The 23,563-nt window shown below is 35.8% G+C and overlaps 1 protein-coding gene across 1 annotated transcript; it reads right to left on the bottom strand.

Annotated features, from left to right (window-relative positions):
* Window positions 1–8,079: 8,079 nt before the first annotated feature.
* Window positions 8,080–13,557, bottom strand: LOC125833288 (EH domain-containing protein 2-like). The gene is made up of 6 exons (XM_049512435.1): window positions 13,473–13,557; window positions 13,313–13,392; window positions 13,130–13,186; window positions 9,072–9,311; window positions 8,572–8,658; window positions 8,080–8,289 (listed from the first exon to the last, which is right to left on the bottom strand). The coding sequence occupies exons 1-6, from the start codon at window positions 13,555–13,557 to the stop codon at window positions 8,080–8,082; spliced, it is 759 nt and encodes a 252-aa protein (XP_049368392.1).
* Window positions 13,558–23,563: the final 10,006 nt, after the last annotated feature.

The raw sequence follows: 23,563 nt of genomic DNA, 5'->3' as shown, positions 1-23,563 counted from the left end.
GCGGTGGATTATGAGCATGATTAAAATATTAAAGAAAAGGAGGAAAGTGATGTTCAGACCATACTTCATGAAGGTAGAAGCCACTAAGCCTAAATGACCGTACCTTGACACTCAGCCCCGTTACAAGTTGTGAAAAGACCTTTGTGATCTTGAGTGAGCTAAAACCAATGTTGATTGGAAAATAAGGGCAAACCTATGGGTGAAGTCATGCATGTGTTCATCTTTGTGAGTGTGAGAGTTGTATGTGATTCTGGAACTCTAAATTGTTGAAGAATTTTGTGTGAATTTGGAATCATCTTTGTTGTGAGGGAATTTGAGTACCTTAGTTGAGCTTGAACTTGCATTTGAAGAAAGTATTGTGAACTTGAGCATCTGTGACAATAGTGAGGCACAATTTGAATCTTTGAGTGCACAACTGATCATTGCATGAATACTTTGAACCTTGTTGTGTGCATTCGTGTTGAGTCTTATGCAACACTATTTAAGACATACTTTTTGAACAACTGATCTTGAGTTTTACTTGAGGACAAGCAAACGTTTGAGTTGGAGGTGTTGATGAGTATGAGATTTGGACTCATTTGGGGCTTTGTTTATATAGTTTTAGTGTCCTCAAATGCTTAATTTGTGCCATAAAATGATGTTAAAGCCTTGATTTCCAGGTATATGGATTGAGGAGCAAAGCAAGGACACTAACATGCAAAAAACAACAAAACAAACTGAAGAAGTGGAGAAAGGTGAGCCTAATGATCGCTAAGAGCACTTGGTGAATCGCCGAGTGACTATTTTGACCGCCTAAAGTTCCAGTGTGCCAGCCCTGAGGGAAGATACCAAGTCGGTGACTGGAGAGGGGTAGTCAGCGTGTCACTAATCAGATCCGCGATGATAAGAGTGATTTCCCAAAATTACAAGACTGGAGGATGCTGAGAGCCAATGCAAAAGGGCAATAGTAGAGAGCATCGGGCGGCACGCCGAACCACTCGGCAAACCCGACCTAAATCGCCTAATGGCCCTTCATGGCTAATTTTTGGTAACTATAAATTGAATTTTGAACTGTTAATTTAGGAGTTTCGTTTCCAGATTTTAGCTTGCTACCATTTTAGAATAGTTTCCAAGTAGACTAGAAGGTTTTTGGAGATTCAATTCAGAGATTTTTCAAGTGGGTTACTAATTTTCTTCGATTTTGAGCATTGTAAAGGCTTGAATACTCTTAACCAGTTTATGTATAATTGATTTGGTAACCGTTTTTACCTTTTTATGATGTTTGGCTAAATCCCCAATTCTTGGGGTGTGATCATGTGATTATGGGTTGAATTAACTTATGGGTATTGTTAATTACTAGTTTAAATGCTATATTGAAGTTAGTTTAATCATTTGTTGAGGTTTAATTATGAATTGTAGTTGCAAATGTTGTTCTAATCTTGTGTTCTTAGATTGCCGAGAGAGAAGTTTTGGGGATAAAGATTTTGATTAATGATTTGTAGGTATTGGGTTGATATGGGTTCAACTCGAGAGAGTGAATCCTAAACCCAACTCGTCTAGCTTGAGAGAGTAGATGAATTAAGGCGTGGGCTGTTCTTAATTGATTTGCTTGTTGATGATAGAAAGAAATCACCTGATTTAGTGTAGTTGTTCAAGAGAAAGCTATCTCCCTGATAGTCTAGCCTACCTTTATGATATTGAGCTATTTACTCGTAGTTTCAATTACCCATATAGCAAAATTTGCCTATAATAGATCACATCCCGAGAATTCCTTTCTGTATTGTTATTTCAATTGTGTGTAATTGCTTTGTAGCTGTTAATTGCAAACAAAAAACCCCATCTGACATTCGTGGTACCCCTTTTGATTTGCTTCATGTATTTTTCGATAATCTCTATTCCTATAGCTAGCTAGATCACATTTGTACTTCTTAATTGAATTTGAACATGTACCGCTCCCTATGGGTTCGACCCTAACTCATTTGTTGGATTTTGTATTGCTTAACGATTGTTTGCACATTGGATGAAGTGTATTGAAACGTTATTCATCAGCTTCCGGGTTGATTATCTTCGCACAAGATATGAAACATTATTCTGAAGATAAAATACTGAAAAGGCAAAGTCAGACTATGTTAGCGACAAAGATGATCCTTTGAGGCCCAAAGGTTGCTTCAGTCCATCGCAACAAGATGAATTGGTATCACGCCCCAAGCTGACACCTTGGGCAGGACTGGCACTCGAGAACCATTGCTGGCCCCAAGCGAACCCTTGGCCTGGCTTAACTCTTAGCGGAAGACTTCCTCATGATAAAAATACTTTAAAAGTAAACAGAACTGCTCAATAAATAACTTAGAATGTATTAAAATAAACATTCACCGACCAAAGTGGCAATTCAAGTCTCAAACATCACTGAAATAGAAAGAATCAAGAATTAACATCAGCTACTCTCTATGAAGCATCTAAACAACTGAGATGGACGTCGGGATAAGACCCACGACTTCCTAATGAACTAAAATATTGAAGAAATAAAAGGGTTTCTCCGGAAAGTAATAAGGCTCACCACAAAACTCTGAATGCTCAATTGAAATAACGAAGCGCTAAGTGCTGATCCTAGTTACCTGTATCTGCATCATAAAATGTACGAGCATGCGAGGGGAATTCTAAAACAAGATGTAAGCTTGAAAGGAATTGAAAGAACAAATCTGGTCTCAACTCAACTCAACATATCTCATTTTAATATAAAGTAGTATAAAGAAAGCTTTAAAACATGGATAACAACTCTGTGTATGTAGAAATACAATAGTAACTCTATATGTGTTCAAAGATACAATATAAACTCTGGATGTATATAAAAATACAAGTAATTATGTGTATATAATAATACAAAATACTTCTGTGAGAGTTTCTCTAACTGACAACCATCACTTAAGAGTTATTGTGTTGATACAACGTTATGCCTCACGTTGCCAGAGCCGTCCTATACCTTGCCGAGGGTATAGAACTTGACAACTAAGTGGATCCACTAGTCTATGCTAAAAAGCACTAAGGAATCATCTATAAAGTATGACCCCTTTCTACCCATGATGGCTACATAAATATGGGGGCTGCGAGCTGAACTCTCCCCCATATCGGTGCTCAATACTACTCCAAAAATATAACTAGCTCTTATGTTTAAAAACATAACTCTGTGGTTTGAGATAATTACTCAAAAACATTCCCAAAGCCTCTCTTGGAAATCAATGTTTCCTCTCTTGCTTAATTGTGAAAGCATTTACTCTTTACTGAAAACTAGCTCAAAGGCTCCTTTGGAAATGTCAGTTTCCGTTCTTGTTTAAATATGATAACATTTTACTCTTTGGGAATACATAGTCCTCATATACTTTTTTTAATAAATGACCCTCAATCTTTACTCTTTACTCAACCCAAACTTAAGTCTTAAAACAAAGTTAAAACATTTGTAAAAGACTTTTGGAAAACTCTATGAACTTCTTTTGACTTGACTCTTAACGTTCTTTGAATTGAATTATGGATTAAAGGCTCATGATATTATGCTATAGATGATTTTGTGTTGTTTAGATGTACCTTAGAGTATAGAAATCAACTAGAAAACATAGGTATGTTTCAAGGAAACTCGTACGGAAAGAAGTGGGAAAGGGTAGAAGACCTGGCGTCCCTGGCGCTCTGAGTGGCGTGGGGCGCCAGAGGGAAAACTACAGAACTCGGGTTGGGGCGCACTAGCTGGCGCGGAGTCCAGAGCCTAAACTAAAGACCCCAAAGTGGGGTGCTTTGGCTGGCGCAACGCCCCAGACCCCTCCCCAGAAATTCCCAAATTTTCTTACTTGTTTTTCAATTCTTAACCCTCTAGATTCAATTGGTTCTTTCCCCAAACACTAAGATTCGATTACACAACAAAAATATGCAAGAATCTACTCAACTCAATATCAATTTTCGTGAATTTGAATCGACAACTCCTCAACAATTTCAACGAATCAAGAACTTAATAAAACTTCAACAAAAATCCATCAAGAACTCAATTTCTAAACTTTCAAGAACATACTTTCGCTGAATTAAATCATGATTGTTACGTGGGTGAACGAACCCAATGCTATGTGATATCACATACCTCATAGGGATCAACCCTTGGCGAAATCCTCAATCAAACTTCAAGAACTTGACGATTCCTTGCTTCTTCTTATTTTTTTTCCTCCTCTTTTCTCTTCTCTCAAAACCCTAACTTATTTTGATAAAGCATAAATTGAATCCAAACAGTTTAGACACCAACTTAATTACCAAAAATGAATTTAATTAATTGGGTAATGAAAAGACCATAATACCCTTCTAAAATCCAGTTTTGACTTTCCTTATCTAGACAACCCAACTTCAAATGTGTATATATCTCTCATACGAACTCGAAATCGAGCACACTCAGCGCAGTTAGAAAGATAATTCAAAGATATTTCCTACAGTGTTTTGTAGCACACATAACTCATCCTGATCTAGGATTTATGGTCGTTAGAAGTTGACCCAAAACTCATACTTAGCTTAACTTTATCAAACTTTCCAAATTTGATTATTTCCAAAAACAGTTTCTTTCTAATTCTAGTTCTTTATAAAGCGGGATGTTATAATATCTCTCAGTTGGGAAAATTCATTCTCGAATGAGATTACTCTTAGTAGGCTAAGGGCATAACATTTAACATATATCTCAAACACCCAACAAGCAAAATGTAAATACAACATGTCAACTTAAAATAAATGCCAAGAAAGGATTAGTACCTTAATTTGGAACTTCTCTGGATTCGAATAGATGTGGGTATCTCTTCTTTATATCCCCCTCAGCTTCCCAATTTCTCCATAGAACTTTGACTGATGCTACCTCTTTTGTTCTCAACTTGTGAACTTGACAATCTAGAATTTGAGCAGGAACCTCCTCACAAGACAAGCTATCTTTGATACCAATATCTTCAGTTGGTATGATAAGTGAAGGATCTCCCATGAACTTCTTCAACATGGAAATATGAAATACCGGATGGACCGCTGCTAACTCTTGTGGTAGATCCAACTCATAAGCTACATTACAAATCCTTTTGGATATTCTGTAAGAGCCAATATACCGGGGACTAAGTTTCCCATTCTTACCAAATCTTATAACACCCTTCATGGGTGAAACTTTCAAGTATACCCAATCATCTAGTTCAAACTCTAACTCCTTTCTCCTAACATCAGTATATGATTGCTGATGATTCTGCGCTGCTTTAAACCTTTCTTGAATAACTTTCAATTTCTTCATAGCTTGATGAACTAAGTCTGGTCCTATCAACCCAGCTTCACAAACTTCAAACCATCCAATAGGAAATTTGCATCTTCTCCTATAAAGAGCTTCATAGGGAGCCATTTGACTGCTAGAGTGGTAACTATTGTTACACGCAAACTCAATGAGAGGTAGTTGATCATCCCAATTACCTTTGAAATCAATCACGCAAGCCCTCAACATATATTCTAAAGTCTGAATAGTGCACTCTGCTTGACCATCTATCTGAGGATGAAAAGCAGTACTCAAGTTCACCTTTAAACCTAAACCTTTCTAGAATGACTTCCAAAACTGCGCAGTAAATTGTGCACCTCTATCTGAAATTATGGAAACTGGAACTCCATGAAGTCTTACTACCTCTTGAATGTGTAACTTGGCATAGTCTTCTGCTGAATGGGTACTCTTTACCGGCAAAAGGTTGGCTGATTTTGTCATTCGATCAACAATCACCCAAATAGAATAATATTGCATGCGAGAGCGTGGAAACCCAATAATGAAATCCATATTGATCATCTCCCTCTTCCATTCCGGAGGTTCTATATTCTGAGCCATACCACCGGGCCTTTGGTGCTCTACTTTCACTTGTTGACAATTCGGGGACTTAACAACGAACTCAATAATACCTTTCTTCATACCATTCCACCAATATACTACTCTCAAGTCTTGATACATCTTTATGGAACCCAGATGGATATAATATCTAGAGATATGATCTTCCCCCATAATCCTTTCTTGGAGTTCATCCACCCTTGGTACACACAATCTACCTTGGTACCTCAATACACTATCTCCCCTTTGTTCAAAAGTCATAACTTTTTTCTTATGAACATTTACCTTCAATTCAAGAAAAATAGGATCTTGATCTTGCTTTTCTTTCACTTCTGACACTAATGATGATTCAGCCCCATTCATAGCCACTACCCCTCCTTTTGTGGAATCCATTAGGAGAACTCCCAATCATGCAAGTCTATGCACATATTTTACTAGTTCTTTCTTCTCTTCCTCAATATGGGCGGTACTACCCATAAACAACCAGCTCAAGGCATCAACAACAACATTAGCCTTACTTGGGGTGATAGAGGATACTCATATCATAATCCTTGAGTAACTCTAACCACCTCCTCTGTCTGAGATTAAGCTCTTTCTGACTAAACACATACTGAAGGCTCTTGTGATCGGTTCACACATTTACATGAACACCACAAAGATAGTGACGCCATATTTTCAAAGCAAATACTATGACAACCAACTCTAGATCATGGGTTGGGTAATTCTTCTCGTGAACTTTCAATTGTCTGGAGGCATAAGCTATAACTTTGCCATTTTGCATTAACACACAACCCAAACCAACTCTAGACGCATCACAATATACAACAAAGCCTTGCATACCTTCTGGTAAAGTCAATACTGGGCAGTAGTCAACCTCTTTTCCAATTCCTGAAAGCTTTTCTCACAACCATTGAAACTTAACTATTTTCTAAGTTAACTTGGTCAAATGGGATGAAATAGATGAGAACCCCTCTATGAACCTTTTATAATATCTAGCCAACCCTAAGAAACTCCTAATATCAGTTGGAGATGTGGTCTAGGCCAATTCTACATTGCCTCTATCTTCTGAGTGTCAACTTTGATTCCATCATCGGAAAAATGTGGCCTCGGAATGCCATAAACTCAAGCCAAAACTCACATTTAGAGAACTTAGCATACAACTCTCTATCCTTTAAAGTTTGGAGAACTAATTTGAGATGGCTAAAATGATCTTCCTCATTTCTCGAATAGATTAGAATGTCATCAATGAACACAATAACAAACATATCTAAATAAGGCTTGAAAACTCTATTCATAAGGTCCATGAACGCTGCATGGGCATTAGTTAAAATGAATGACATGACCAGAAATTTATAATGACCATAACAGGTCCTGAAAGTTGTCTTTGGAATATCACATTCCCTTACTCTTAGCTGATGGTAGCCAGCTGTGAGGTCTATCTTAGAGAAACAAGTGGCACCTTGAAGTTGATCAAAGATATCATCAATTCTCGGAAGAGGATACTTATTCTTGATGGTAACCTTGTTCAATTGATGGTATTCTATACACATCCGAAGGGAACCATCCTTCTTCCTCACAATTAAGATCGGAGCGCCCTAAGGTGAGACACTTGGTCGGATAAAACCTTTCTCTAGGAGATCTTTCAACTGCTCTTTTAACTCTTTTAACTCTACTAGTGCTATCCTATTTGGCGGAATAGATATAGGATGAGTATCAGGAAGAATATCTATATCGAAGTCTATTTCTCTCTCAAGAGGGACTCCATGAAGATCATTTGGAAAGACTTTTGGAAACTCTTTTACTACTGGAACTGACTGAATAGGAGGTATGTCAAGACTAGAGTCATTAACTCGGACTATGTGATAGACACACCCCTTGGAAAATAAATTTCTTGCCTTAAGTTACAAAATAAAATGACCCTTAGGCACTACTGAACTACTTTTCCACTCTATAACTGGCTCATTAGGAAACTGGAACTAGACAACTTGAATTTTACAAACAAATGAGGCATAACAGGCATGAATCCAGTCCATACCAAGAATAACATCAAAATCTACCATGTCTAACTCAACTAAATCAGCCATGGTGCCCTTGTGATTGACGAAAATGCTACAATCATGATAGAGTCTCTTTGCTAGAATAGACTCACCAACAAGTGTAGAAACACTGAAGGGATCACTAAGTTTCCCAAGAAGAACATCAAAATTCATTGCAACATATGTAGGTACAAAGGATAAATTCGCTCATGGCTCTAGCAAAACATAAACATCAAATTTAAAGAGTTGAATCATACCACTGACAACATCTGGCGAATCCTCTTGCTCTTGGCGACTTGTGATAGCATAAAAACGGTTTCCTCCTCTGCCTACCCCTGAAGTGGCTCCTCTAGATGCAACTCTGTCTGGTGGAGAAACTGAAGAAGAGTGGGCCCTATTGCCCCCATTACCGTTTCCCTACATGTTCTTAGGAAATTCTCTCATAAAATGACTTTTCTGGCCACACTTGAAGCAACTAGTGGAACCATCACCACACATCCCTGAGTGGCTCATACCACACTTAGCACATGCAGGAGGCTTACTACCCCCTTGTGCTATACTACCTTGAGAATGGGTAGGTCTAGCTCTCAAATTCTATGAATTTTGACTATTGTACTCACCTTTGTTCCTTTGTGTAGGTGCACTAGCAGATGATGGAGCAGGTCCCTTTTGTTTTTGTTGGGAAGATGACTGCTTGACATTACTCTTCTGCTTCCCGGACTCGTTTCCTGTCTTAGCTCTCTTATTTCGAAACTCATCTCTATCCTTGAGCTTCTCTTCCTCAACCTGTTGCACATGGATCATCAGTCTTGCTATGTCCATATCTCCTATCAGCATAGCTGCTCTGCCTTCCCTACTAGACAGACGAGACAACCCATCAACAAACAAAGTCATCCTACTTCTCATGTCAGCAACCATCTCCGGAGCATAGCGATAAAGTTATGTGAACTTCAGACTGTACTCATGCACACTTAAAGAATCCTGCTTAAGAGTGAGGAACTCTCATACTTTGGTTCTCTCAATTCTCGAGGAAAGAAACGCCCCAAGAAGGCATCCTGAAACAAAGCCCAAGTCACAAGTGGTGCACCCTCAACTCGATTCTTTTTCCATTGATCAAACCAAATTCTAGAGACACCCTTCATTTGGTATGCAACTAGTTCCACCCTCTCAGTATCATCAATACGCATAATCTCAAAAACCTTCCGAAGCTCCTCAACAAAGTTTTCTAGGTCCTTAGTAACACTTGAACCAGTAAAGCTTGGAGGATTCATCCCCAAGAACTCACGGATCATTGAGGTATCATCCCCTTCCTGACGATTCTTCCTTTGTCCCACTTGATTTGTCACATCATGACTTAATATCCGAATAGCTTCACAGAATTCAACATTTGTGACCTCTCCTTGAGGTTGCACTTCTGGTGAATTAGGTACTCCTTGTTCCTGTGGGTCAACATTCCTTCTAGTAGGAAGACCTCTGACAACTCTTCGTGGAGGTATGATATGAAATATAAGTGCAAGCACAAGTTAGAAGAAACTTTATAGAGATTAACTCTATCACACAAAGTGAATATGGAAGAAATGAGATAGTTCCTAAGTGTCGTAACCTCCTAATCATAGATGTGGCATGCTTCACACCGTTAACTAGGACTCTACAGACACGACTTCATAGACTCCCTAGGACTCTTGAAATCTGTGTTGTGATACCAAGTTTGTTAGGCCCCGAGCCTATACCCTAGGCGGGACTGGCACTCGAGAACCATTGCTCACCCCAAGCGAACCCTTGGCCTGACTTAACTCTTAGCGGAAGACTTACTCATGATAAAAATACTTTAAAAGTAAACTGAATTGCTCAATAGATAACTTAGAATGAATTAAAATAAATATTCACTAGCAAAAGTGGCAACTCAAGTCTCAAACATAACTGAAATGGAAAGACTCAAGAACTAACATCAACTACTGTCTATAAAGCCTCTAAATCACTGAGATGGACGACAGGACAAGACCCACAACATCCTAATGAACTAAAATACTAAAATCAATAAAAGGGGTCCTTCGAAAAGCAAGGAGGCTCACCAAAAGACTCTGAATGCTCAACTGGATCAACAAAGGACTGGGTGTTGATCGTCGTTACCTGTATCTACTTCATAAAATGATGTATACCAAAAGGCATCAGTACATCAAATGTACGAGCATGCGAGGGGAATTCTAAAACAAGACATAAGCTTGAAAGGAACTGAAAGAAAAAACTTGGTCTCAACTCAACTCAACTGATCTTATTTCAATATAAAGCAGTATAAATAAGTGCAGTATAAAGAAAGCTTTGAACATGGATAACAACTCTGTGTATTTAAAAATACAATAGTAACTTTGTATGTATGCAAAGATACAATATAAACTCTATATGTATATAAAAATACAAGTGATTCTGTGTATATAATAATACAAAATACTTCTGTGGGAGTTTCTCTAACCGACAACCATCACTTAAGAGCTATTGTGATGATATATCATTTTACATCAAATTGGCAGGGCATTCCTATACCTTGCCGAGGGTATAGAACATGACTACTAAGTGGATCCACTAGTCTATGCTAAAAAGCACTAAAGAATCATCAAAAAAGTATGACCCTTTTCTACCCATGATGGCTACATGATTTATGGGGGTTGGGAGTTGTCTGAACTTTCTCCCATATCGGTGCTCAATACTACTCCCAAAATATAACTAGATCTTATGTTTAAAAACATAAATATGTGGTTTGAGATAATTACTCAAAAACATGCCCAAAGTCTCTCTTGGAATCTTTGTTTCCTCTCTTGCTTAATTGTGAAAGCATTAACTCTTTACTGAAAACTAGCTCAAAGGCTCCTTTGGAAATCTCAGTTCCCTTTTTTGTTTAAATGTGAAAACATTTTACTCTTTGGGAATACATAGTCCCCATATACTCTTTTGAAGAAATGAACTTCAATCTTTACTCTTTACTCAACTCAAAACTTAAGTCTCAAAACAAAGTTAAAACATTTGTAAAAGACTTTTAGAAAAATCTGTGAACTTCTCTTGACTTGACTCTTAACTTTTCTTGAATTGAATTATGGATTCAAAGCTCATGATCTCATGTTATGGATGATTTCATGTTGTTTAGACGTACCTTAGAGTGTAGAAATCAACTAGAATACATAGGTACATTTCAAGGGAACTCGTACGGAAAGAAGTGGGAAATGATAGAAGACCTGACGTCCTTAGCCCTCTGAGTGGCGCGGGGCGCCAGAGGGAAAACTACAGAACCTGGGTTGGGGCGCAGTGGCTGGCATGGTGCCCCAGAGCCCAAACTACAGACCCCAAAGTGGGGTGCTCTGGCTAGCGCGACGCCCCAAACCCCTGCCTAGAAATTCCCAAATTTTCTTGCTTGTTTTTCAACTCTAAACCCTTTAGATTCAATTGGTTCTTGCTCCTAACACTTAGATTCGACTACACAACAAAAATATGCAATAATCTACTCAACTCAACATCAATATTTATGAATTTGAATCAATAACTCCTCAACAATTTCAATGAATCAAAAACTCAATTTCTAAACTTTCAAGAACATACTTTCGCTGAATTAAATCATGATTGGCGCGTGGGTGAACGAACCCAGTGCTATGTGATCTCACATACCTCGTAGGGATCAACCCTAGGTGAAATCCTCAAGCAAAACTTCAAGAACTTGGCGATTCCTTGATTTTTCTTCTCTTTTCTCCTCTTCTTTTCTCTTGTCTCAAAACCCTAACTTATTTTGATAAGGTGTAAACTAAATTCAATCAGTTTAGACCCCAACTTAATTACCAAAACCAAATTTAATTGATTGGGGTAATGAAAAGACCATAATACCCTTCTAAAATCTGATTTTGACTTTCCTTATCTAGACAACCCAACTTCAAATGGGTATATATCCCTCATACGAACTCGAAATTGAGCAAACTCGGCGGCGTTGGAAAGATAATTCAAAGATATTTACTACGGTATCTTGTAGAATACCTGACACATTATGATATAGGAGTTATAGTCATTAAAAGTTGACCCAAAACTCATACTTAGCTTAACTTGGATCAAACTTTCCAAATTTGATTATTTGCAAAAACGGTTTCTTTATAATTCTAGTTCTTTCTAAAGCGGGATGTTACAATTGGTTCATGTCAAATAGTGATTATCTATCAATTAATAAACACCTTTTGATGTTTTGTTTTTCTTTTAATGAAAATTTTACTTGTGCTTTAGAGTGTTACTGTAAAAACTGTTCCATGTCATTTTTGAATTTGAATATTTTTTGTTATTGATTATATCATGTAAATTCTTATATTTTGTGTTTTAATTATAGTGTTGTTGATACATAACACAAATACTTAAATCTTTCACGTTATTCATTTAAAGTTTAGAAACATTAGTATCAGATTCATAACTAATTTTAATCAATTGTAGAAAAGGAAAATGGTGTTTGTTTGACACATTATGTGTATATGGTGTTTCCCACCATTTGAACATGATACAAAAGGAAAGTATAAAAACACATTATCAATCTTTCACTTAATGTATATGATATATTAGATATGAGTCTTATCAATGCATATAAATTACATAATTATGAAACAGATTCACATAAGTTATTTATTATTAGATAACTTGGATATGAGTCTTATCAATGCATATAGATTCATATAAGTTAATTATGTATCAAATACATTATTCACACAAAAAATTAAACTAATTTTTTTAATACAAAATAGCAAAACTTACATCTATTGTATCAATACTTCACATGGTTAACAATTCAAGCTACTTTATAGAAATATAAAAATTCAAAATCCATATAATTGAAAAATTAGTCAACATGAACATGAATGTCTTATATAAATTTAATGATTCACTTTCCTTTGGTAAAAAAAGTACAAGTCCTATGGTTGTGTCCTTCTTGTCCACAACGTCCACAACAACTCGTGTATCTTTACTTTTAAAATGGCTGGATACATGTATCTCGCCTTTAATGATACATGTATCTGGCTGCCAAAATATGGTATAGAATGTAATATTACAAACTATCGTGAATCATAGTAATTAATATCTAAAGTAGCAGTGAGATTTATGTATCAATGTATCTGATACGTATTCACTACAATGTAGTAATCAGAGCAGTGGTGATGTATATCTGTAATATTCTTGCTCTTCAAAACAACATTTGTGTGTGCACAAGATATTTTGTCTAGTTGAAATCTCTCACAATTACATATTTTTCACTTAAGGCTAACAATGTATCTTCTTTGAGATTCATAGATGCAGCAACCTGCAAATATTAAATAAGTCAATGATACATTAAATGAAAAATCATTTTTTGGTGTTTCCAAAGAAAGACTAATAAAAGTTTTCTAAATGTTCAAGTATTGACAAACATGACAAAATAGAAAAGAACCTGCTTGAGGTCTGATCGAGGCAAATTGGACATGACTAAAAACTTGGTGGCATCTCCACCAGTAAGACATCCATCTCCATCTATACCAAATTAACAACCCCATCATAAAAATACCATTTCTTTTTGCTCTTATTTGAACAAAAAAACTAAAAAAATTTACCAGAATCAACAAAATTGAACCATTGTTGATAGATCTTCTCATGTTCTTTTGAACATCGATTAATGAGTCTTATATCAAACTCCATTTCAAAAATCTTTAATCATTTCTTCTTCTTCTTCTTCAAATGCCACCGATAATTTTCATGATACATTAAAAATTTAAATTGTATCAAAATATCAATTACAAACTCACTGAATATCTTAGAAATAATAATATATCACGACTTATGTATCATAAAACTAAAAATACTAATTCACAATAAAAAATAACTAATCCAATACCTTTTTTTATCAGATTTTTGTACCTTGAAACTAAAGTTGTGATTTACTTCATATATTACTATTACAGAGATGAGCGCTTCTTTATAAATTATTTGAGGATGTAGTATCAATGCAAGTTCATATCGGAATGCCACAATCATTGATAAAACAGACAATGATACTCCATTTCTCCTCTTCCTCCTCCTTCATTATTTATTTTGATTTCACAAAATTACTTGTCGAAGATTAAATAGTTCCAGTCAGTTATCGTAATTGCAACAAATAATCATGAAACTCAAATCAACAATCAAAAGAAATCGTTTGTCTAACAACTATTCCATTACTACTATATCGTTCATATCTAAAATCGCTCATCCAAATTCCTGAATATTTCAATAAAAATTGATATATTCATCATGTATAAGCAGCCGTGGTCGTCTATCTCCACCTTTTTCAAATACTTTGTTCCTCCATATCCATCTAAAACCTCAAATCCCATAAACCCTAAACTTCAATTTCTAAGATTTCCATTTTTTCATTCATGGCATCAATAAATTTCAACTCATTCAATAATAATTGATTCAACAAGCATTCAACACCATTTCAATGGATACCATTTTTTAGGAAAAGGAGAACCCAACTAAGGAAGCGATTGAGGAGAATGAGAACTGATTCGTTGAGTTTCGAGAAAGCCTAGTGGTTTAGTTCTTGCTCCAAGCTGAAGATATTGTTGATAAAATCAATAACCTTGGGCTTCAAGAGAAATCCTAGTGGTCCAGTTCTATAATTAGCTGTAAAACATGCTTCAGGGAAACAAATTGTTTAATGTTATTAACAGTAACATTATTGTGAAACACGTTTATACTAATTTTGTAAAAAAAATTTAAAATGTACTATTTTGATGAATTGATTTAAATAATAACTTATTTTGATAAAATAAAAAAAATCCACTTTAGTGACTACTTTTATTAAAATTTCTTCCGCAACAGAGTACTAAGAAAATAGGGAACACTTTAAGGTTGAAGAAGGATTGTACTTTTCTAAGGATAAAATAAAGGTGAAAATTGAGGGAACATATACGGTTTGTTTGGTAGAAGGAAAATATTTTTTTTGAAAAATAAATAGATTTTGTATTTAATAAGTCGAGAAAAAGCATAGCATAGTAGAGGCAAAAAACAAATAACACCATTTCTATGCGATAATATTAACCAATGATAATAACAACTAAATTTTTTTGACGAAGGTTCCCTCAAAGGGGATTTAATATATAAGCCAAAGGAGCATGGGGGGGGGGATTGAAACTTGACCTCCATATTACAGAACTAGGAGTGAGGACACATCCTTACTCTCTAACTTACCAAAATAAAAGGAAAGAAAAAGAAGGAGGGTTGCTCCTCATCACATAAGCTTACAAAAAATTCCATAATTCATACAACTAAAAGCAACCAAACAAAATTTAACCAGGGTCGAATATGAAGTTTCCCTTCTTCACTCAAATTCTAATGTTGGGCTTGACAACTACATCATTCTTCAAGGTGGATGTAGTCTTAGAAGGAAAATTTATAGCCTCGGTGAAAAAGGTAGTTGTTTTGCAATGTTCATCAATATTCGTGAGCAAATCAGTTGTAGTGTTACTTTCTCTGAAGGTGTGAATGAAAGATTAGTCACTAAGTGAACTCATGGATTGAATGTGTTTAATATCATCTTTGATATGACAAAAGAGTTTGATATTACCTTTAACCATCTGAATAATCAAGAGGGAGTCAGACTCAATAGTAACTCTGTGAAAACCATAATATAGACACCATTTTAGGAAAATCTTTAGAGCTAGAGCCTCAACGAATTATTTGAGCAAAACCCAAAATAGGAATTAAAAGCCATAATCATTGATCCAACATGGTTCCTTAGAACACCTCCACCTCCAACACTTCCGGGATTTCCTTTATTACAGCCATCCACATTCAGTTTAGCTCATTATAGTTTGGTCTCTTCCACTTCACCAATTTAATTTCTAGATTTGGTGTTATGTGATATGTGAAATGAGAGATACTAATAATAGAAGGTGAAAGTGGAAGCTCTGGAAATTGAGAATTAATAATCAAATAGAGGAGGTTGAAGATGTGATCAATGATTCTAGGAATAGGAATTCTAGCACCCTCATGTTTTAAAGTGCACCTATATTTCCAAGTTTTCTAACAATTAATAGATGGAAGACTCTGGAGAAGGAGTTCATGAACTTTGTTGATATGTTTGATCAACCACCGTCTAATAATCTTACCCCTGACATTCTCATTAGAGTTGTGAAGGATTCCACAAATATTAGAGAAATATTTCCAAAGCATACATGCAACGTCTACAACTCCAAACAAATGATTTATAGTTTCATTGGCCCCCTTTGTACAACAATAACATTTTGAGGGTCCATGAACCTTAAATATTCAAAGCGCTTCATAAATATCTAATTTACTTTTAAGTAACCTAAGCATCAAGAATGAAACTTTGAAAGGAATTTTGTTGTGCCATGTCATCCTGCTTGTCAAAGAATTGGTCTGGATTTCCTGATATCTTGTTATGCAAACTTGCTAGAGAATAAGCCTGAGTGGTCAGGGAGCCAAATATGATAATCAACATTGTGAAGATCAAAATTGATATCATTAACCTTAAAGATTATATTAACAGGCAAAACAATGTTGAGCTTTGTCAAGTTCCATTGATTTTGATTAATGAAATCAAAGACTTAAATCTTCATAGGTTTATTTCCTTGCTGGACGATGTTTGTCAAAGATCCTTTGTTGGTCCATTTTTCATACCAAAATCACAAGTTGCCCTTGCCAAGTTTCCAAAATATATGTTGCTCAACTTCATTCTTGATACCCTTTAGCCTTTTCCAGTGATTAGATTGCCTATATTTTTTTTTTCTGCAATGGGGTGATATCTTTTATAATACTTTGCATTTTCAAAATAGAATCATAAGTTCTAAAAGTCCACCATGGTTTGACGGAAAAAGAGACACATGTATCATGAATAGATCTAAATCCCACTCCACTTTCATTTTGGTATAACAAAGATTTTTCCATTTAATCCAATGATAACTATTCTTATCATTAGAGCTACCCCAAAAGAAATTAACAAAAGCTTTTTCAATAATATCAATAGTGGTTTTAGGAGGATAAACAACAAAAATGATATGCAAGGGAAGGGAATGAAGATCAAATTTAATAAGGACAACCCTTCCTCCAAAAGATAACATTTTACCCTGCCACCCTTGAATCCTTTTAATAATTTTGGCAACCATATTACCGAAGTATTCAATCTTTTTTCTCCCCAAAAATATAGGGCAAGCAAGGTAAGTAAAGGGCAAATGGGATTGGGAGTTACCAGTAATGAGTCTAATATCATCAATGATTCCCATGAGAGTATTAGGAGAAACCAAAAAGGAAGATTTTATTGTATTAACAAGTTGGCGAGAGACTAATTCATAAAGCTCAAGCTTCTTTATTATCATAGAAATGGAAACTATATCACCAGATGAGAAGAGGATGGTATCATCCACAAAACTAAGATGTGTTATCATTTGAGACCATGTATCTGCAGAAAAAGGAATGAAGTTATCCATAGGAAGATGATGCATCATTCTAGAAAGAAGTTCAGCGCCAATAATAAAGAGAGAAGGAGAGAGAGGATTACCTTGTTTTAATCCCCTACTGGATTTAAGAAATCCATGTCTAACTCCATTAATATTTATATAATACCAATTATTGGAAGTTAATCTCTGAATTAAGTCAATCCATTTCAGAAAAGACAAAGTGTCTCAGGACTTGACAAAGATACTTCCAGGAGACCCTATCAAAAGCTTTTACCATATCCAATTTAAAAATGACATTACCATTAACATTAGGCCTTTTCATATTATGAACAAGTTCTTGAGTAAGGATTATATTATCAACAATAAATCTATTCGTCATGAAACCTGACTGATTATGGGAGATGATCTTGCTCATAAGGGGAGTAAGTCAATTATTAAGCAATTTAGAAATGATCTTTTTAATGACGTTACTAAGAAAAATTGGTATAGAATCAAGAAATTCTTGAGGGCAATCAATCTTAGGAATCAATACATACGAAGAGTGAGAAAATGACCGGAGAAGGTGCTTCCATTGAAGAATTCTAAATAATAGTTTAAAGATCTAGAACAATAATATTCCAGAAGTGTTGAAATAATTTACTTGTGATTCCATCTGGCCAAGAAGCACCACTCACATTCATTGAAAAAACTACATTTTTACTTCATCTAAAGTTGGAATGATCACAAGGGCATTGCTATTGTCATGCCCCAAGCCTACACCCTGGTTGTGGCCGACATTCGAGAACCATTGCTGGTCCCCAAGTGAATGCTAATTCTGAATGACTACAAATGGAAGACTAATTCAAGTATACATAAGCATCAAGTTGAATGAAATGTTTAAAAATAGTTTACTGAATCTCAACACTTTGCTGAATATACTAAGTATGAAACATAAATTTTAAATAAAATATTTGAAACTGAAAGACTCTCCAAAACCGTCTATCTATGAAGCCTCTACAATACAAAGATGAGTGCTGAACAAGAATAACGACTCCTCAAGGGAACTACTACTAACAACTCATAAAACTGAGTCCTCCAAAAGTAAGGAGGTCTTACTTAAAAGCTGATGAGGAGATAATGTAATCTCAATGAACTCTTGTTGAGGATCCTAAGAACCTGTATCTGCATTATTGAAAGATGTAGGTTGAATGACATCAGTACATTGAATGTACGAGTATGTTATATAGCTGAATAACAAATAGCTGAATGAAAGGATTGTAGTAGATATAAATATATTCTCAACTGAATGTAAAGAAATGTAGAAGCGAAATCATTGAACTTTACAAATATTTTCTCATCTCTGAACTTAACATATTAAGTGATATAATAAAAATACACTTTTAACTCTATTTGGGAGATTCTCTAACGGACAACCATAATTATGAGCTACGTGATGATACAACATCTCGCCCACACTTACAGAACTGTCCTATACCTTGCTGAGGTATAGAACACGTCAACTAATTGTTCCACTAAGCTCTGACTTAAGACACTAATGATTCATCTAAAAAGTATGATCCCGTATCCATGTTGGCATACATGGTTTATGAGGATTTTGAGTTGTCTGAATCATTCCCATATTGGTGATCAATACTACTCCAATAATATGTATACTCATGCTCAAATGTATAATACATACGCTTTCTCTAGTTTGAGATAATTACTCAAACTAGCCTCTTAAAAGAGGTGACTGCTCTGTAATATCTCTGGACTCATGACTTCTTTAGAAACCAAAGTTTCTCTTTTTCTCAAAATAGTACTCTCATTCTTCATGAAAACATAAAATATTTGGGAAATACTTAGTTCCCTTATACTCTTTCTCAAACTCCTCTTTACTTCTTCAAAACTTCGATTAAACACAAATGTTGACTTAAAAAAATTCTCAAAAGTCATAACTCAAATACGTTCATGCTCAAATGTAGACATGAACGAATCATCTCAAAGATATCAATTACAATATAGAAAGCTCAATACTCACAACGCTACGATACTACTCATCTCAAGAATACTCAATTCATAGGGTTCATGCTGAAATATAGACATGAACGAATATACTCATGAATATTAATGCATAACATATATAACTTCAATAATTAGGAATATAATTTCAAAAAGAATTAGAAACTCAAGGACTCAAAATCAACTCAATAAAATATCTAGAACTTTTCTCTTAAACTCACTTTAGTTTTGAATGCGCATTAAGACATGTGATTAGAACATGCAGGAATTCTCAAAGGTAAATGGAGATTATATGAGCTAATACAGAGAAGGAAAACATAGCCCAAACTCAAAGGAACATGTCTGGATGAAACACAGAAGGGGTCAGCCACGCGACAGCTGGTGCACTACTGGCGCGGGTGCCAGGAACAAAACTTCATCCTCACATTTGGGGAACATTGTTTGCTCATGGCGCCAGGTCCCAAACTTCTGGGAGCAAGCTTTGGTGCCTTTGTGGCGCGCCACCCCATACCCATGCCCAACAACCTGTAACGACCCGTTCCCATCATTATGGAAAAACCAATGGGGAACGAATTGGAGCCAGAAAACTTGTGAATAGTAACTTGGAAATTTCCCGCCTAGGCCATACTTGGATGAAATCTAAGCCGGTGAGGTCTAGGGAAATCTGGTAATGGATGGGGGATTTAATTATAAGTTTGATCACATGAGTGGATAGCCAAGACAATAAGGAGCCTGTACAGCTTTATAGAATCAAATTCGGGCGAGTAGAACTCCCGAAACTGATCTTGGCGTGAAATAGTAGTTTTAGAATCAGGGTTTGAGGGTGTGTTGTGAAATGGGAGCTTGGAACTCAAATTACGAGTTTATGTCTCTGTGCAAGCTGTTGTGATAGGATAGGGCCGCTATGGCGGGCCAGTCACAGCTTAAACCAGGAAAAAACCCCAAAAATGTTATTTTCTTCAAAACCTCGTTCTTAAGAGCTAAAGGACGACCTAGGGCAGTTTCTCATCAAATTCCACTAATTCTCACGCCAAAGGTAAGATAATTACTCCCCTAATCTGTATTTCGATTCTTAGAATCATTGGTAATTATTGGTAGGGGAGGGTTTTGTCCTGAAGTTAATGGTGAGAAAAACCCTAGGATCATGGGTTTGGCCTTGAGTTTATATTTTGTTATAATCTGGGTAAATTAGGCCTTGTTTATTGATCCTTGCATTAATTACTTGTTTTAGACCAAGAACAAGCCAAAAGACTGTCACGATCTAGGGGTACACCCTAGATGTAACATGGCGTACTTGACCCCGAAGGGGTCTCATACAAGCCCTTAGCATAATATAACATAAGATAATAGAAATGTGCAGAATTTTAAAACATTTTTCATACAATCAAAGTCTTTATAAAATGAAGCGGAAGTCTTACTAAACTTTTGTCTCAAACCATCTCACATAATATTTTGAATAACTCTTAGGACAAAGCCTATGCAAGTCTCAAAACATGAAAATAAAAGAGATAAAAGGAAATGGTGGCTTTATCCTCGATGCTATAAGGAATCACCAAGGCTTCAACTCCTTGCACTTCTAGAAACTTAGCCTCAATAATGGAACTCAAATCACCAAACCCAACATTTGATGAGAATGAAGGCAAGAGTATGCATTAGTACAAAAGTACTAAATATGATGGCTAGCATAAATCATCAACATGAGCATGTAATAGGCATTAGTCAACATAAGACATATACCATAATCATAAGAGAAGATAACATAAGCCATGAGTATAAGGAACATCAACATAAGATATAGGCTATAACATAATAGACAGTAATCATGACATGTTCGCATAAGAGGTAACATCATAGTCATAGGCATACTTAATGCATTTAAAGCAAAATAGTGTCAAAGAAACACTTCCTAAGTCACCTCAAGGCAAGCTTGTGCAATACATGGATAAGACCCCATAATCCAACCCATTATAAGCAAGTCACTTTAGGTTCTCTTTCATACTTATCATCTTTTACTCTCATCCTTGACTTAATTATCAAAGTCAAGGGAATACTCACCTTTAGTCACCCATGCATTGGAAAGGCCTTTCAAGATACAAATCAAACTAAACATACATCATAAGCATAGGTCATATGAATAATCATTACATAGTTCATCATAACATAAAAGGAACATACCATAGATACCCTCAGAGCATACTTGTGCAATGGATGAATAAGATCCCATAATCCCACTCATACTAAGTAAAGCTTCTTAAGTAAATATAGTTCATAATTCATGTTCTTGTTCATATTACTTCCATATTGGGGACATAAGCCTTAACCGACATAGACCATATGACCTAATATGGAATCCTATGTCTACCCAACACCGAAAAGGGGTTGTTCTACATGCCAAGGGTAGAACCATATTCTTAGCTTAAGTGGATCCAATAGCTAAATAATCTATGTGGGCACATAAATATGGGATAAGGAGATTGCTACTAGAAACCCGAACTCAACTAAGGTAGATGGTTTCTATATCATGACATATACCTTGGGAACCCGGACTCAACTAGCGTAGAAGGAACCCGTTGGGAAGCCAGACTCAACTAGTGTAAAAGCTTCCATCTCCTATACATATCCACTCGGTGCTAAGCATTATGTCCCATTGAGTTCATATTAAGTCTTGACTTAAGTTCATATTTGTGGAAGAATGTCTTGACACTCAATCCAACATAACTCATACTATAGCTCATAGATTCAATAGGTGAGACCAGTCTTCCAACCTTAGAATCACTACATGTGACAAACCTTTCACATCATATCATTATCATACATAAGTGTGTATATGATAATAACCTTTTAACAACACAACAACTAGATCATGAGCATAATCACTTTACTCTTAAAGTGTCTCTAAAGCATGTACTACACTTCATCAAACATGCATAATATCATATCTTTCCCTTTCAAGGGTCAAAGATCATATCAAATCAACACATCTATAGTGACTACATTAGACATGGATATCATCCTAACTCATGTGATTTTATTACTTTATGCATTCAAACATTCATGAGGTAGATTAGGTGGGTTAAGTCCTTCCACAACAATTCTATCTACTAGTCTACCATCATCAAGTCAACTTCCCTCTTAGGGCCTTAACATACATAATTCATCATATTAGTTTTACCTTCAAACCCTCGAAATCAACATTCATAACTATGAGTCTTTACTCTTAATAGCTCTACTCCATAAAAGCATCTTATGAACCTAGATTACATGGCATTCTAATCATATGCTTAATTATTAAGTGATTCTAGTCATGAATCATCATAAAGGTTCAACCTCAAAATTTACTAGTCATGATCCACAATATATATACTATGATCTAATTCAATTAATGTCTATTTTCCTTTAATCTTAAACATTTACTAAACAAGTCATCAATTCTAGAATATCATCTATGAATCCTCAATTTCACCTTTCATGGCATAAACCATATTACTATAATTTCATCAATTAGACTAGGGTTAACCCAGAAAAACACATAATATCATCATAATTACATAATTCAATACTAAATTAATCATAAACAAGCACTATCCACTCAATTGGATTCATACTCAACTTAAACCCATAACTTTGGAAGGAACCCTAACTTGAATTGGGGATTTCATTTTCACAATTGGGGGGAAATCTAGGGGGCTCCATGGATGGAATAATCTATGGATTAATAATCCATCATACCTTGATTATGAAGCCCTACCAAGCTTATAAGTATGGAGTCTTGACCTAGCTTGAACCCTTCTTCTTTTCCTTCTCCTTCTCCTTCTCCTTTTCCTTCTCCTTCTCCTTCTCCTTCTCCTTCTTTTTCTTCTTCTTCTTCTTCTTCTTCTTCTTCTTCTTCTTGAGAGAGACTTTCTTGGAGGGAATTGGGTTTGTTTAGGGTGAATAGAAATAATGAATTAATTTACTTAGTTTAGGAGTCTAATAGGTTTATATAGGTGGTCTAATTACTAATAAAACATCACCACTTTATAACTAATTAATTCTACAACCTTCCCCTAACCCCCAACTTAAACCAACTTAAACTTCAAGGCTGCCTCACCCACGAGACCCCGACCCACGGGCCATGGGCGGACCCACCGGACATGCTGATCATCCGTGGGTGGTGGCATGCAGGTCCTAAGTTGGGGTCTTTACCCACGACACCTTTCCATGGGGCCTGGGTCCACCTACTAGGTGTGAGTCCCATCCGTAGATGG

The sequence above is a fragment of the Solanum verrucosum genome, unplaced genomic scaffold (genome assembly GCF_900185275.1).
Source record: "Solanum verrucosum unplaced genomic scaffold, falcon-dt-bn FXZP01000082.1, whole genome shotgun sequence".
Taxonomy (NCBI): domain Eukaryota; kingdom Viridiplantae; phylum Streptophyta; class Magnoliopsida; order Solanales; family Solanaceae; genus Solanum; species Solanum verrucosum.
This window is presented reverse-complemented; position numbering and strand designations above follow the sequence as displayed.